This window comes from Manis javanica, chromosome 6, assembly GCF_040802235.1.
Source record: "Manis javanica isolate MJ-LG chromosome 6, MJ_LKY, whole genome shotgun sequence".
NCBI lineage: Eukaryota > Metazoa > Chordata > Mammalia > Pholidota > Manidae > Manis > Manis javanica.
Window position 1 is genome coordinate 147,827,062 of NC_133161.1, and position 14,929 is coordinate 147,841,990.

Here is a 14,929-nt window from a genome sequence, read left to right on the forward strand (position 1 = left end):
GCTGCCTCGTTGTAGGAGGTTTTGAGATAGAAGAATATGTATGATATCGAAATAAAAAGAGCATGTATTATGTGATATTGAAATACATATTAAATACTGTCCTGCAAGGTTGAAAAGTAGGAAATTACCATTTTCTCAGTTAGCTGCCCACAGATTGCCCTTATCCCAGATGTCTGCCAGCATGTTTGTTAAAGTAGCAGTGTTGGGGCAGGACAGGAGGGGAGGGTATGAAAACAGTGATGTGAATTCTCACCTCCGACTCCTCGGTGTGCGTTGTGTTCGCCAGGCAAGTCCGAGGTGGAGGAGTGGTCGGACATGTACACTGTGACCAGCCAGCTGGTGCTGAAGGTGCACAAGCAGGACGACGGGGTCCCGGTGGTCTGCCAGGTGGAGCACCCTGCGGTCACCGGGAACCTGCAGACCCAGCGGTACCTGGAAGTTCAGTGTGAGTACCTGTCTTGGTCCTTGGTCCGGTCTGGCTGCTGTCACAGAATCCGAAGGCTGAGTAGCTTATAAATGACAGAAATTCATTTCCAGTGGTCCTGGAGGCTGGGAAGCTCAAGGTCAAGGTGTGCCGGCACGGCGTGTGCTGAGGAGTGCCCTCCTCTCTGTCCTCATACAGTGCAAGGGGCTAGAGGGCTCTCCGGGGCCCCTTTCCTAAGGGCACTGGCCCCATTCGTGAGGGCTCCGCCCGGTGATCCAAGAACCTCCCCGAAGCCCCACCCCTAATCCCGTCACTTGGGGCGTTAGGAATCCAACTTGGGAATTTTGTGGGGTCACATTCAAACCTTTGCAGTACCAAGTACTTTATTCTTCAGGGCACAGAGTAGCGGTTGCTTAAAAACACTTCAGAAGCCATTTATTGAATACATATGTTTTGTGTAATACAGATAGAATTTTTATCTTGTCTTAGTAGGAAATAAAGGATCATTTTACTGAAACATTGCCATGTTACAGAGTGCCAATGAGGATTTTGAGAATGCTACATTTAACCCAAATGTAAAAGTTTAAAATGATTCCAATCTGCTCTAGCACATGACTTAATTAATTAAATTTTGTGAATATTGACTATAATCATTTCTATGCCAACTTCAAAATTTAGGGTAATCCTCCCCCTTTTGTAACGCCATCATAAATCCTGAGTTTTGTTTATAGAAGGGATTTTATTTCCATTTTACATAAAATTTTGTGTTGAATTGCACAGTCTCTTCCATTTTTAGCTTAAGTTATAACACTGGGTTTAGCAGTAGAACTCTTTGCAATCAGTGCCCCAGTCTCGGTGGCTTCATCAATAAAAGCGAGGGGGTAGTGGGTGAGGTGGTGAACTCGCCCTGCCCCATGGACTGAAGATGCCCCTCCTCGTCTATTCTCTGGACTCTTGCACCTGTGAAAAAAATATGTTTTCTGAACAAAACCATCTTTGAAACAAGGTTATGGACAAATAGCCAGCTTCTCACTTGTTATTGAAAGGCTTCTATAATTTAGCCTCTGAAAAATTACAGGCGATGACAGTAGGCATAGTGACCGTGGCGCAGGAGTGTGCTTGGCAAGGCGGTGGTGGGGTGCCTGCCGAGGGAGTGGCATCACCCTCTGTGCACCGCCCTTTAATTTCCTAGGGCTGCCATGACGAATCACCACGAATTCGGTGGCTTGCAGCAGCCACGTTTATTCCGCAGTTCTGGAGGACAGAGTCTAGAATCGAGGTGTCAGCGGGGCCACACTCCCTCTGGGGGCTGCAGGAGGGACCCTCCCTCCCTCTTCCTGGGGCCTCCCTTGGCTCTGGCCACCTCCCTCCAGTCTGCCCCGTCCGGACATGGCCTTCTCCTGTGCTCTGTGTCTCCTCTGAGGAGACTCACGACTGGATTCGGCCACCCAAGTAATGCAGGATGGTCTCAGCTCAGAATCCTCAATTTAATTCCACTGTAAAGACCCTTTTTCCAAATAAGACCACATTCACTGGTTCAAGGGTGAGGAAGTATCTTCTGGGGGCAGCCATTCACCCTCTGCAGGCTGTTTGACATGTTCAAACTGCCGGAGGGGAAGGGAGTAGAGGCGGTTACAAAAGATTGCTTCTAATCCCTTCTCCGCCTTTTGGCTAAAATCAGGTATAAAAAGTTGCATTAAAGATACTGTCCCATTCCAGCCTTCTCTTTGTGAGCTTGGCTCAATTTAACATCACATATGCAGGTTTTCCTTGTTAATTCATTTCACCTCCTTCATTACGTCGCTTCATTATGGGCATCATGCTTACGATTTTCATATCACTAAAACTATTGTGGTGTAATGCCCCTATAATGGGAAAACAGAAATAATCAGATATTATCTAAATTGGCAGATAGGTTTCTTGTGACTCTGTTAATATGTAATTCATTTAAGCAAACTTAATATCCATTAACTCTCCTTGTAGGGGCCCATTAGCTTTAATAATACATTAACTCATCTGTGAGACCTGAGTAGATATTCACCCAGTTCCGGCCCCTAAACTCTTCTAGAAGTTTCCCAGAGTATCTCGGAAAACCAGTATAGCCCCACCTAGAGAATTACACCAACTCCCACCTGCAAAATATTTTGAGCACTGCACCTCTTACCCCTTGGAGGCCTTGATAATGACCTTTACCAGCTTCGTCTTCCACATTCTGTAGATGCAAGTGACATTCGTCCTTCTAAGAAAAGGTACAAAGCTCCGTATCTGAATGCATTTGACTTCAAGCTTACAAAGTATTGCTAGGCCTTAACTGCAGGCACGTGACTGTCACACCTTCCCAAGCTGTGAGGTGCACCTGGTGATCACTTTATCTCTAACACGGCACCTTTTTGTGGGACAGCCTTTTCTTGTGTCCGGCGAGAGTCACACAAATCTTTTATCCTTGGTACTCCATTTGGAGGGCAGTGTGTATAAGGAGAAAAAGTCTTCTTGTGTAGAAAAGGGTGAAGAATTATAAAGCATTATTAATCCAAATGGGAATTTAGAGTCTGGTTTGGCATCTTAAATAACTCCACGCTCAAGAAAGTGGCCTGGTGGTTCCCTGCCCTCCACTCTAGAGCATGGCGGAGAGCTTTGCGGAGCCAGCCAGGAGTTCCTGAAGTAGCTTCTTCAGAGAAGACTGGATTTGTGTATATCGTTTCTACCAACTGTGCAATGCATGCTCCTTGCGCACCGGCAGCTGTGCGGCAGCAAAAGCCTCCACCTCAGGTGCCCTAGGCTCTCGGTCGGCCGGCTGTGCTCCACCCCTCCTGAGCAGAGTCCCTGCTGGTAGACAGGCGGCACCAGGCCTGGTGGCTATTAGAAAAGAAGAGAATGCATGAGATTCAGTAGCCAGTGGGCACGGATGCCAGATTGTTCCGAAGGCCCTGTGAGGAGTAGCCTTCCACCCTTATTTTTTAATCAGCTCAAACCCTTAGAGTCAGCAGTTCTTAAGTGGGGATCGCTAACCTCTTTACAAATCATTGGGTGGCTGTAGACCTGAAAAACATTAACCAAATCACATATTCACATTTTGCTTACAATTCAAGGAGTCCATTTACCCTAAAAAGTTTTCCTAACGTCATTACTTAAGGGCATGCTCACCAGTCAGTCTGCCTCACCCATAGGCTGTTCTTACCTTGTTTAGGACTTTTCTCTGAGTCACCTTGTTGCTTTAATCTAACCAAGCCTATGTAAAAATAGCTATAAAATGTTTATTTGCTGTGTACATGTCTAATGAACATCAGAATAAATGTACAATTAATATTGTTTTTAATTTTTAATGACCTTTCCTTTGCTACCTACAAAGATTCCTTATTTCGGTGACAAGTATTAGTTTACCGCCAGGACATATTGGGCTCACCCACGGACGCTGATAAGAATCGCCCTACTCTGTAAGACGACCTTGGGGGCAAATTAACCTAATAGGATCGTTATTAAATGTGTTCCCCTCGTTCAACCCTGACCCGTTGTGCTGCGTGAAGGTTTCAGGGAACCTCTTTCTACCAAAGCTGAGACAAATGGTGACTGAGGAGGATACAAACAGGGTTAAACAGCAGATGATGGGTCTGAATTCTGGATAAATGACGTCCTTTAGAAAAGTGTTATTTTTTTTAAAGGAAATGAAATACTAGAAAACCTACCCATTGCACGCCATAACATGGCTCACTTTATGGCGGGAGAACAGGGAGTGGCATGAGGAGAGCTTCACCGTGCTGCACGGAAGGCAAAGCGTGGGCTACGACAGGAATCGCTTCCATCTTGTGGATTTAAGTCCTAGTTAATTGAACACAGAATTTTGCAGCGTTTGTTTGTTAGAACCCTTATTTGTGGTACCAGGAGATGTTGTTGTGCCCAATTATGTGAAAAATCAGCCAGATGTATATGCTGTCATACTTTTAATAATCCTGAAGTTTTTGGTGAGTACAGATATTAATTGTGTAGAATGCATTGAAGTGATTAACATCAGTGTAATTTATCATCTGGAGATTTCTGAACATAAGTAAATGAGTTGTTTTGTTCAGCAAGGTGTTGACCCCTTCAGAATTAGTGAATTAAAGTCCCCCCCCCATCCATTTTTTTTATCACAAATATGAAAGGCAACCACCATCAGCCAAGTGTTCAGTTATTTGATTTTCTGGGGCATTAGCCACTCTTGTTTGTGACATTTCCCTGTTGGGTGCTTGTTTGCAAGCTCATTAATAAGGTTTTCTCATAGGAACGTTGCTGGGAATGAAGAGCATACAGTAGGACTCTCGGTTTCCGGGCTTTCCTTCTGAGACCCAGCAAGGATATGGCAGCAGCATGCAGTTAAATGCTTAAAATGGAAAATAAATATGCTCAGGAGCTGGAATTCAAAGCTACCTTTCCTGAACTGCTAGGTGGAGAGAGGCTTTTTAATGTTCAGAGCCGTCTGACCCTAAGTTCTGCACATTTTTTTTCTTTGGGATGTGTGTGTACACAGTGTCGCTCAGATTTACAGCACGGCTGATTAGCTAGACTGTGATACGATTGTAGCTCCGGATGTGAGGGAACCGCACTCTTCTCAAATAAAAGCCCGTTTAAATGAGAACACCTCAGTGTCTGAGCATTAAAAGGAAACTGTTTAAACAGCATCAAGGTGGCAACCCAGAGGAACATAAGCTGGGACTTCACAGAAAAGTGGTGACCCTCGGTCTGGAATCCAGATGGCCTTGCAAAGAGGGAAGCCTTGCTCTGGGCCGAGGCCAGTCTGGAGCTCTTGAATTACTGCTGTGTCTTCTGCTCTCCCCATCACAGCCTGGCCCTTTAAAATGTTTTGCAAAAATCCTTATCTTTTGAGGGCTTTGTGTGTGTGTGTATTTGTAAAAAAAAAAAACTTGAGCTTAGGAAGGGAAAATGAAAACAAGGCCTCCAGAAATGGGTGTGTCTGACCGCTTTCCCTCCTCTAATCGCCATCTGACACGCCGGCATCATTTTCAGAATGAGTTTTATGGATGCCGCGTAGCCAGGTATTTTGTGAATCCATATTCCTGTTCAGCCAAGGTCCGGGGAAGGCGAGGTGATTTCTTTCATTCCCTCAATCGAGAGAACCTTGGGCACGGAGGAGATGATCAAAACCTCTTCTTTATCTGAGCCAAAGTAAACGTCTCTCCCCCGGGTGAATGGTGCCCCGCAGCGCGAGGGACGAAAGCCTGGAAACTGGAAAGTCCTTCCTGTTGGGAGTGGAGGGTGAGCCGGCCTCGCAGCAGCCCCGGGGCACGCCCTTCTCCCGCCAGTTCTGTCCCCAGGCCGTGTTCTTCAGAGCCCCGGAGCTGAAGGTCTCACTCACATCTGGCCTGTTTCTCTCTGCTTGGCCAAACTAACGCCCGCCGACAGGAGCCGGGGAAGGACCCTGTCCGAGGGCTACAGCCGCGGCAGGCGCCCTCCCTGGTCTGTGCTGCCCTCTGGGCCCGCGGCGACTCCAGCTTGGGCTTCGGTGCCCCGCGGGCCGCACGGCCTCTGTTGGCCGCCTCCGCACACCTCCTCGGCCTCTCTGCGGCCCCTGGACTCGCGCCTGCTCCCTTTCTTTACAAAGGAATATGCTCCTCCCCCCACTTTCCCTTTCTTCTATTTTTGTAACCAGTGAATTGAGTCTCAGGGAAGTTATCATTCCTCATGAAAAATAATCAAGGCATGGGGAGCTCCCCCAACGCCCCAGTTCAAACCAGTGTTTTAACCCATCATTTCTGGTGCCATCACGGGAGCGGTGGGCCCGAGCGCCTGGTGCTCCTGACCTGTAAGTCGCTGGGCGTTCTGCAGCACCCAAGGGGGCAGGAGGCCGAGTAACCAGCATTCAAAAACAGAAAGTAAATATTGGGCCAAATGCGCGGTGAGCAGGAGCTGAACGACATGACCCTCAGGGGAAGAAGGCCGTGGCTGCTGCCCTGCCCTGTAGAACGAGGCCTGTGTGCCCACATCTCCCTGTCTGGCTGCAGGTATTTGGGAAAGGTGTGTCTGTGTGTGTGGCTGTCTGAATACCTGCCTCGTGAAACTGGTCTGCTAATGTGCATTCTTAATGGTTTTTAACTCAAGGTCAGGTTTGATTCTGTGGAAGGTTAAAAGGTGGGGAAGCTGGCATCTAAAAATCTAAAAAGAACGGCCAGACATCTTCTGGGATTCCCCTTAAGATGCCATCTTGAGATACACCAGAAATGCTAAATAAATGTGTAGTGTCCTATTCCAGTTGGCATACGCCCAGATAAACTCTTGAAATTTCCTATGTACCTAGTTTGTCTTATAAGAACTAAGATATATTCATGGCCTGATTTTTTTTTTTTAATCGGAAGCAAAGTTTGGAGTGGAAGCCCATGCCCCAATATTTCTCCACTTTCTCATTCATTTGGTAAATATGGATCAAATGCCTACTGCATACCAGGCACCTTGGCACTATTCTAGGTACCAGGGTTACAAAAAAATATTCTTATTACAGAGCTAACATTCTTGTGCAGAAAATCTTATATGGATTTTCTTGCCCAGTGTCTATTTTCAAATTTTGAAGTTTTCTTAAAAATACAGAAAAGTGCTGTGCGAGGGTGCAGTCCATTTAAAAAACACTAGAAACATAACCTCCCTGCTTCAACATCACAGGATAAAAATTGATTTCTATTGAGTAAACAGTAATTTCAATATCCACATAACTACTTGCAAGTTGCAACAGAGGAAATTGCACTGTGCTCTGGGAATGTGGCACGTGCTCTTGGGTCCCACATCAGGCCCACCAGGTTTGACTCATCCCACTCATAATAGCTCAGCCCCCTCAAGAAACGCAGTTGATGTGCTTCGATTCATACAACAGATGTAACAGCAGGAGGTCCTTCACCTTGTGAGCAGACAACATAAATGGCAGCAAAGATGATGCATGAATGTAGTATGACAATTGACAGCAGACTTTTGCAAGATGTTCTCTTCAACTTCTCTGAGAACTCGGAGTGACTGATCTCCAGCCAGTCCCATCCCTTGTGTTACTGAACATCACCCTCCCGAAGCCGGCCTCTCCCAGCCACTTAGACAGCCATGTTGTAGGAGTTGATCTTGCTTTGAGCTCAAACAGCCCCTACTACTCAACCAAATCTCAGGTTAATCTTTGCATGGTTGCGCTCCTCAAACACAGAAATCCTCCAGGATTGGCACTCGCTTCAGTCAGAGCTTCCCCACCTGGATGCACAGGTGCTGGCCTGGGCCCCCTCCCCGCTGCTCCGAGCCCTCCAGGCTCATGCTGCTTTTGAGTTGTCCCTGAAACCATTAGCACCTGCTGTACAGGCACCCAGCCCCACTGCAACCAGTGTTACAGAATATTGGATAAAATGCTGGGTAAACAGTGGATAAGATCTAGAAAGGGACATGAATTTGCCTGTGTCCCAAATGCAGTTGCAGGAGAAGATTTGCACTCCATGCCAAGGGCCTGCTTGCAGTCAGCACTTCAAGGAACTTTTGCTGCCCACTGCCCTGATTAAGGACTTCCAGAGCGGGCAAGTGTCAGGATCACCCAGGGTGATTGGTCTCCTCCTGGGGTGTCAGGGACACTTGCCCTTAGCACAGCTCCACTCTTGTCTGGCACACAGGAAGGATGGCATTCCAGACACAAGGAAATGGCAACATACCTTTCCTGAAATAAAACATGTGAAGACCTGATGTGTTAGTGTTGTGATCTAGAGAGAAGAGAACTGTGGCTTTTCATTTACATGGGAAAGTGAAATACAGGTTACAGAGTCTCGAGTTCATCTTCTGAAAAGATCATAGAATGTGGTGCAAGGTCAGACTGGCATGAAACCAATTGTAATCTGCCAGCAAGCCACTGTAACCTCTTCAGGAGTTTCCTTTTATATATTTTTTTTCCGTTTATAGAGCAGAGCACATTTAAAGTCTCATCAGATCAGAATGTCATTCTCATACTACTTTCTAAGTGGGTGCTGCTGGAGCGTGACCTAAAGCCTCCTAGTATTAACCCTCTGCGACTCTGACTAATGAACGAATTTTGTCTGCATAGCAGTTTTGCTGCATGTCTTTTACGGGGTTTTAAAAACACTACCATGTATCGTGAGTGTCAGAGCCCACAACCTCATTGACTGGCTGTCGGTGGTGCGTTCTCTGTGACTGTAGTGTTCCCTGAGTGGGCAGACCTAACTCTTCCTCTTATTTTTATGTAGCAGTTCCATTTGATAATGACATTAAGCCATTCTGAGCGATCATTTCTCGACAGTTACTGCACTTGGGCAGAAAGCGTCATCTGGCTTTTCGCCTTGTGCCTTACAACACCAGCCGAGGCATCAAATGATCACCGAGAAAATGTACTGGGCTTACCTCATTACTTAAAAATAAATCTTGGAGTCTGGGTCTGTCTCAGGAAAGGTTTGGTGGGTTATATAACATTTGATTTATGAACATAATTAAAATATAAATGATGAGCTCTGGGCTATTCAGCCAGCCATCTGAATTGTTCGCATTTTGACATACGCATACTACAGTCAGGATCTTCCTGGGAAGACATAGTATTCCTGAATTGCAGAGGTGCCAGGGGAATCCCTGGGCGTCTAGTCCACCCGTTGAGAATACTTGAATTCTGCTTTCAGGGCAGACAAAAGGGAACAGGATGTGTTTTTAAGTTTCTTCACCCAGGGATATCTTGGCACAAAGACCCGCTTTGGTTTTGGTCTCTAGACTGGGTGTGGAGATGGTTGGCTGCCCACAGTCAGACAAATGCCTGTAGACACAGCATGTGTCAACAGAGGAGGAGGATGTTTTTCTGTATAATACAAGCAGGATTAATGTTTACGTTTTCAGCCAGCTAGCAAGGTAACTGTGGCAGCTGCACCCAAAAGTAGATGGTAGACATTTCTCCAGAAATCTAAAGAGTAAATTGGGAAAATTAATTACCGAAATTGAAAGTGCCATTTTCTGTGGCTTTAGTATATGATTTTTTTTTTTAACATAAGTTCCAGCTTGTTCTTCCTAATTTATGTGAGTAATTGACAACTGGTAAATAGCCAATAGTAACATGAAGCACTTAACTAAACAAACTCAGTGGTACTGAAAAGGCAAGGCGGGTTAGATTTTCAACACTCTCTTTATTGTTAATGGAAGCTGAGTATGTAAAATCCTTAGTACACTGTACTGAAAAATAGGCCCTGTTAGCTTGTAAATTATACAAGGGAAAAATAAAAACAAAAAACCTTCCGCATAAGCCAGCAAGCATTCTGCTTCGCCTCAATTAATGGTCCAAAGTCAGCAATGCATGGAAAATGGAGCCCTTCCGTGGATCAGAGATTAACCTGTAAGCAAATGTTACATTTCAGCCCAAATTTTGGCCTTTAAATCAGCCTTGCTCGTGGCCCGTTGGTACCCTGACCAGGAGCCCATATGAGCTGCTCTGGACACGCGCTGTAAGGGAGCAGGACTTCGGTTGTCTGGGTTTCTGTGGCATAACCTTCTCCCATTACTTTCTTTTGTATCCTGTGTTTGTTTTTAATAAACTTCACCAACTAGCTTTGTGTTATACCACCAAGAATAATAGACCAACCGACCTGCTTCCCCCAGTGGTTGAAGTTAGCCTAGGTTACAGTCTAGCTGTCGAAGGAGGGTTCCCTGACCTTCCACCTAGCAGCCAGCCCTCATCCACGGTCATCCTCTTTGTCCCGTATGAGTACTTCCTGCCTTTCTGTAATGGCTGCCTTGCCAGCCCCCCACCAGTGTCTGGAAGCCTCTGCGCTGTCTTGCTCTTGGACATTTCCTTTGCCGGAGTCCAAGAATAGAACATGATACACTTGAAAGGCCTAATTCACAAGCTGGAGCCTCTGAGCCTGTTAGCTTACGTTCCCTGGCATGTGACTCAGCTTCTCGGAAAGCCTGACCCATTCACAATGTGTGGTGCACATTGATGTACAAGGTCTTCTTAAGAGGTTTTGAATGCGACATGGTTCTGGGAGACATCAGAGGAAGATATACAATTGCCACGAGACTATAAACACGCATCGTGGAAGGGACCCCGAGAGGGCTCCCGTGTGCAGCCCATTCGGCTGTGTGCAGGGTGAGCCTGGGTGAGCCTTCCCCCTTATTCCATAGGATGAATGTTAATAAACGCTGCTTGTCAAAGGCCAAGGGGCTGCTGTTAGGTAGCGTGATTGTCTGAGGAACTAAAGTTACGGAAATTGCTTTGACCTTTCAGTTCACTGGTGTCTTGCCCTCTTACATTTATCACTCTTGGGTGCATTTCCAAAAATATACATTTATAGAGCCACGGAGTTAAATGAAAAGACTGATTTATCAATTAATGGCTTGTTAGTTGAGCACAGGTATAAAAAAAAACTCCCAGTTCCATTCAGGCTTGACTTGTAACTGTATTTGTATCCACGTTAATTCCAGCCCTGCCTCTTCCCTCCCTACTCCCTGTATGCAACCCCCCCATCATTCATCTCTCACACCCACTCCTCCACAAACTCACACACAGTTTTTAGGTAGCTAGTAGAACTAAGAATACGTAAGCACTCCACCACATTAGGAAGCTGTACTTGGGTTTAATGGGGGATTGCCACTGGGAAACGTGATTTTGAATCGGAAACCCCTCCCAGCGTACGTTCCCTGGGCTCTCTCTTACTGAGTTCCCTCTGTGGCCTCAGATGAGCACTTAATCCTCTGGGTATCAGCACTCTCGTCCCTGAAGCTGAACTTAGTCCACCCTAGGGTGGTCCCACCATAGAGGCTCTCAGTGCCTGTTTCCTTCCTTCCTTGTATGTTTACATTGAGACTTCAGTGTTTCCTAAGGGGCCCCAAGCCCTCCCAATTCTTTATTCTTAAAGCCTTTGAGTGAAATTCAGTTTTGCCTTTTCCATTTGAAAACAAGCATAGAAAAGGCAAACTTATTAATATGCAGTGTCACAACTTATTGTCACTTAGTAAGATATGATGTATGATACAATGTATCAATTCCGAGCACCACAAATATCTGTGGCTTCACCTCAGCATGAAGGCAAATGAGTTTCCTTTAGCTTGAGTGAGTTTGGAGATAAACTTCAATGCAACAAAATGGTATTTCACAGGAAATGTTTGATGCTGGCAGTTGGCTTATGCATCTCTTATCTGTTGGCGGTTCACTCCTTAGAGTTATTAGTCAATTTAATTTGAGCAAATGCCAGGATTACTAGCTAATTAGAAAGATGTTACTGAAGACATGAGGCTGGGGAGGGAGTGGGCGCTGGAAGCGTGGGGTTGGTGGCAGCGAGCAAGCCTGACTTTGCCTGATGATATCATTTGCTAAACATTATGCTTTGTGTTGTCACACAGATAAGCCTCAAGTGCATATTCAGATGACTTACCCTCTACAAGGCCTAACCCGGGAAGGGGACGCGCTTGAGTTAACATGCGAAGCCATCGGGAAGCCCCAGTAAGTTCTGAAGGCCAAGGTTGGCAGAGGGTCGGCGGCAGTAAATGTCACAACAGAGAGATGCATTCACAACTCACTGGCCTGTCACCTGTCTCTAGCTGTAAAGGATGGGAGGTTTTTTCAGGAAATAAACACTATTCAGTGAAAAGGGGAATAAATATCTGTGGTTCTTAATGGTCAGCATTGGTAGAAAAAATGAAATGCCAGCTGAGATTGAAATCTCACCTAATTCTATTTTATCATCAACATGATTGTCAGAACTATTTTCTCTCTCACATACAAAATAATTCTAATACATTTTAGTGGGCCCACAATCCAATGATGTATCTGCTACCCTGTGTGTTAATGTCTGAGCTGCTGCAAAGATGGTTTTCAGATTTAAATGGAGCTGCTGCGTTGAGGGCCAGCTGTGGGCAAACAGACTTTCCCTTCCTTTAATTCTCCTTCTTTCCGCGAGGAACAGTGACTCCTAGCGATAGTTTTGTTAGTCAGGACTGGTTCCGGAGCTGTTCTCAGGGAACACGTGTGTATGTGCCAGAAGCTGATGAACACCCTCACTTTATTGAAAAGTACAAAGACACCACTTCACTTGCCGCCACTAAACGGATGGTCCTGAATTCGAGCAATTGCATCTGTCATCAGTAATATGGCAGAATAGCCATGCGACGGAACCACTTCAGGTATTACTCAGTTTAGTTTGAGGAGAAAGGGACCTTTCTCTCGCCTTCCTGCTACAGTGAAGATAGGTTTTAACCGTTTCTTAGGGAAGAAAATCCACGGGCTCATAAAACGAAACGTCAGGTCAGTGTTGGGACCAGAGCCCTCAAACCTTGTTGCCCCGTCGGCGGCGAGCGCCCTCTGCTGTCCGTGCACTGTGAGCTGTTTCCTCGCGGAGTTCTGCTAACAGGCGTCCTGATGAGTCTCTATGCCCTGGCCTCCCGGGCATCCTCACACCCCTCCCCAGGAGTGTGCGGAGAGGGTGCCCCGGGACAGCAGGGGCCCGGCCGCCGGTGCTCTGTGCGCCCTGCCGGGCCGTCCCGGCCTCGGCCTCGCCTCCGTGGGCCGGGATTCGCCTCTCCCCGCTCCAGCCTTTCGGAGGTTGAGAGATGACGTTTAGGAAGAAGGCGCCGGTGTTGGTGCTCGTCCGCGTGTCTCCGGTGGTGGGCGGTGGTTTGGGCGGCCCCTGTCCCCTCGCGCGCGCTGCGGCAGGTGGCAGGTGCGGCGCCTTGGGCCCTGGGCGCTGCAAGTTGCGCCCCCGGGAGCCGTGCGCTCTGCCTCCGGGGCGGTCCCGCGGAGGGGAAACCCTCACCGGCCCCTTGCCACTGGCAGCACCTGTATTGAGCCACATCAACCGCCTTTACAGGGTATGGCTTGCTGACCTGTATTTTGTTTCTGTACTGTGTTCAGCTGACTGTGCCGTGGGCACCGTAAATTGCATGTTTCGTCCAGGACGTTTGGGCCGGAGAGGGCGTTTGTTCCCCAAACAGGCGCGGGTGTTGGTTGTACGAGCCAGCGTGCATCAAGCTGCTGCTGTCCCTCCTAGCGTATTACCTATTTATTTTCGCAAGAAATTGCTTACCATAAAAATGGTAATTTAACTTGCCATTAAATGTTGTGAATATTCTCAGCGCTCACCCCTCTGACTGTTTCAGCTGTCAAGCAGCAGGGCGTCGGGTCTCTGCTAGGCAGACCCATTTGCCGTCGCCTGCAAGGGGGACGTATGCAGGACTAATCCTTAAGTAATTTACTGGGCTGTGATGACAAACCCATGTGTAATTAAAGAAAAATTATAATAACTTCACGTAACATTTGAAGACCGAATGCTCCCTGACAGGGTGAGCTTGGGTGTTCACCCGTCATTAAGCCGGGGTGTCTTCATGTCCTAGAGGCACTTCTGTGCGCCCGTCTGTGTTGCCCTCACCTACAGTGAAAGTTGCAGCCACACCCTGGACATGGCCTTGGTTTCAGAGGAGGCCGAGGGAGGCCTCTTGAGGAGGGGGAGCCTTAAGTTCAGTGAGTTTGAAGGAGACCATGCATGTGTCATTTTGACTCTGGAGCGTCTTGGGAAATTTGCTTTTTACAAATGTGGTTCTGTGAACGATAGCAAACTTGCCTCTGATGAGCAGATGCCGTGCCAAGCAGCCTGGGCAGAGATGCACCCGGCAGGGATGGGGTCGTGTAGTCCTTGGAGAGCTGGTGCAGGCAGGCATTTTGCCAAGGAGCACAGAGATATGGCAGACTGTGCACCTGAGGGCGCGGCAGCCTCTTGGAAAAAGCAGGTCAGCAGTAGGGGAAGGGATTCCATCTTTCCAGAATGAGAAGAGGTGGCTTTTTAGACACCGGAGGTCAAAGGAAAGCGCTGTTCAGATGTAGAAATCCATTCCTGTTTGTGAAACCCAAAATCCTTTTAAATATCACAAGTGGCATCTATGCAGGTGTCCTGGTATGTGAGTAACCGTCAGATGAATGCATGTATCACTAGCCAAGAATTTGATTTTTTTCCCTAATTAATGAGGTGATTAACAATGGGTGAGCCCTGTCCTGTCTGAATTGCTGTGAAACCACACAGCAGGGCATGAAAAGAAGGCACATTGGTTTATTTGCTGATTTGTTGAAGATGAATTGGAAATAATGAGACTCTCACTAGTGGTTTGTTGAAGATTTTTCAACACCTGATGATGTTTAAGAAAAATTATATTCCAGACAGATTTTTGGAGACTTCGCAGTTGTAATTCCATGATCTTAAAATACCTGCAGTCGGTCCTCTTTAATCGTGTCACCCTGCATGTGACTCATTTAATGCATGGGGGAGAAGTCGGACGCAGACATCCTGGTGGGAGGTGATAATACGACCTGTGTCTCTCCCCTTTGCTCTGCAGGCCTGTGATGGTAACTTGGATGAGAGTCGATGATGAAATGCCTCAACACGCCGTGCTGTCCGGGCCCAACTTGTTCATCAACAACCTAAACAAAACAGATAATGGTACCTACCGCTGCGAGGCCTCAAATGTGGTGGGCAAAGCACATTCGGACTACATGCTGTATGTATACGGTACGTGAGAGGGTGG

At 47.0% G+C, this 14,929-nt stretch overlaps 1 protein-coding gene across 7 annotated transcripts in view; it reads left to right on the top strand.

Moving 5' to 3' along the window:
- CADM1 (cell adhesion molecule 1) overlaps window positions 1–14,929 on the top strand; it is a 309,393-nt gene that overhangs the window by 257,760 nt on the left and 36,704 nt on the right. For all 7 annotated transcript variants that reach the window (XM_036992727.2, XM_036992728.2, XM_036992730.2 and 4 more), the window contains 3 exons: window positions 287–445; window positions 11,762–11,861; window positions 14,741–14,913. In XM_036992727.2, the coding sequence (XP_036848622.1) occupies window positions 287–445; window positions 11,762–11,861; window positions 14,741–14,913 (432 nt within the window). The remainder of the gene's footprint in view (window positions 1–286; window positions 446–11,761; window positions 11,862–14,740; window positions 14,914–14,929) is intronic.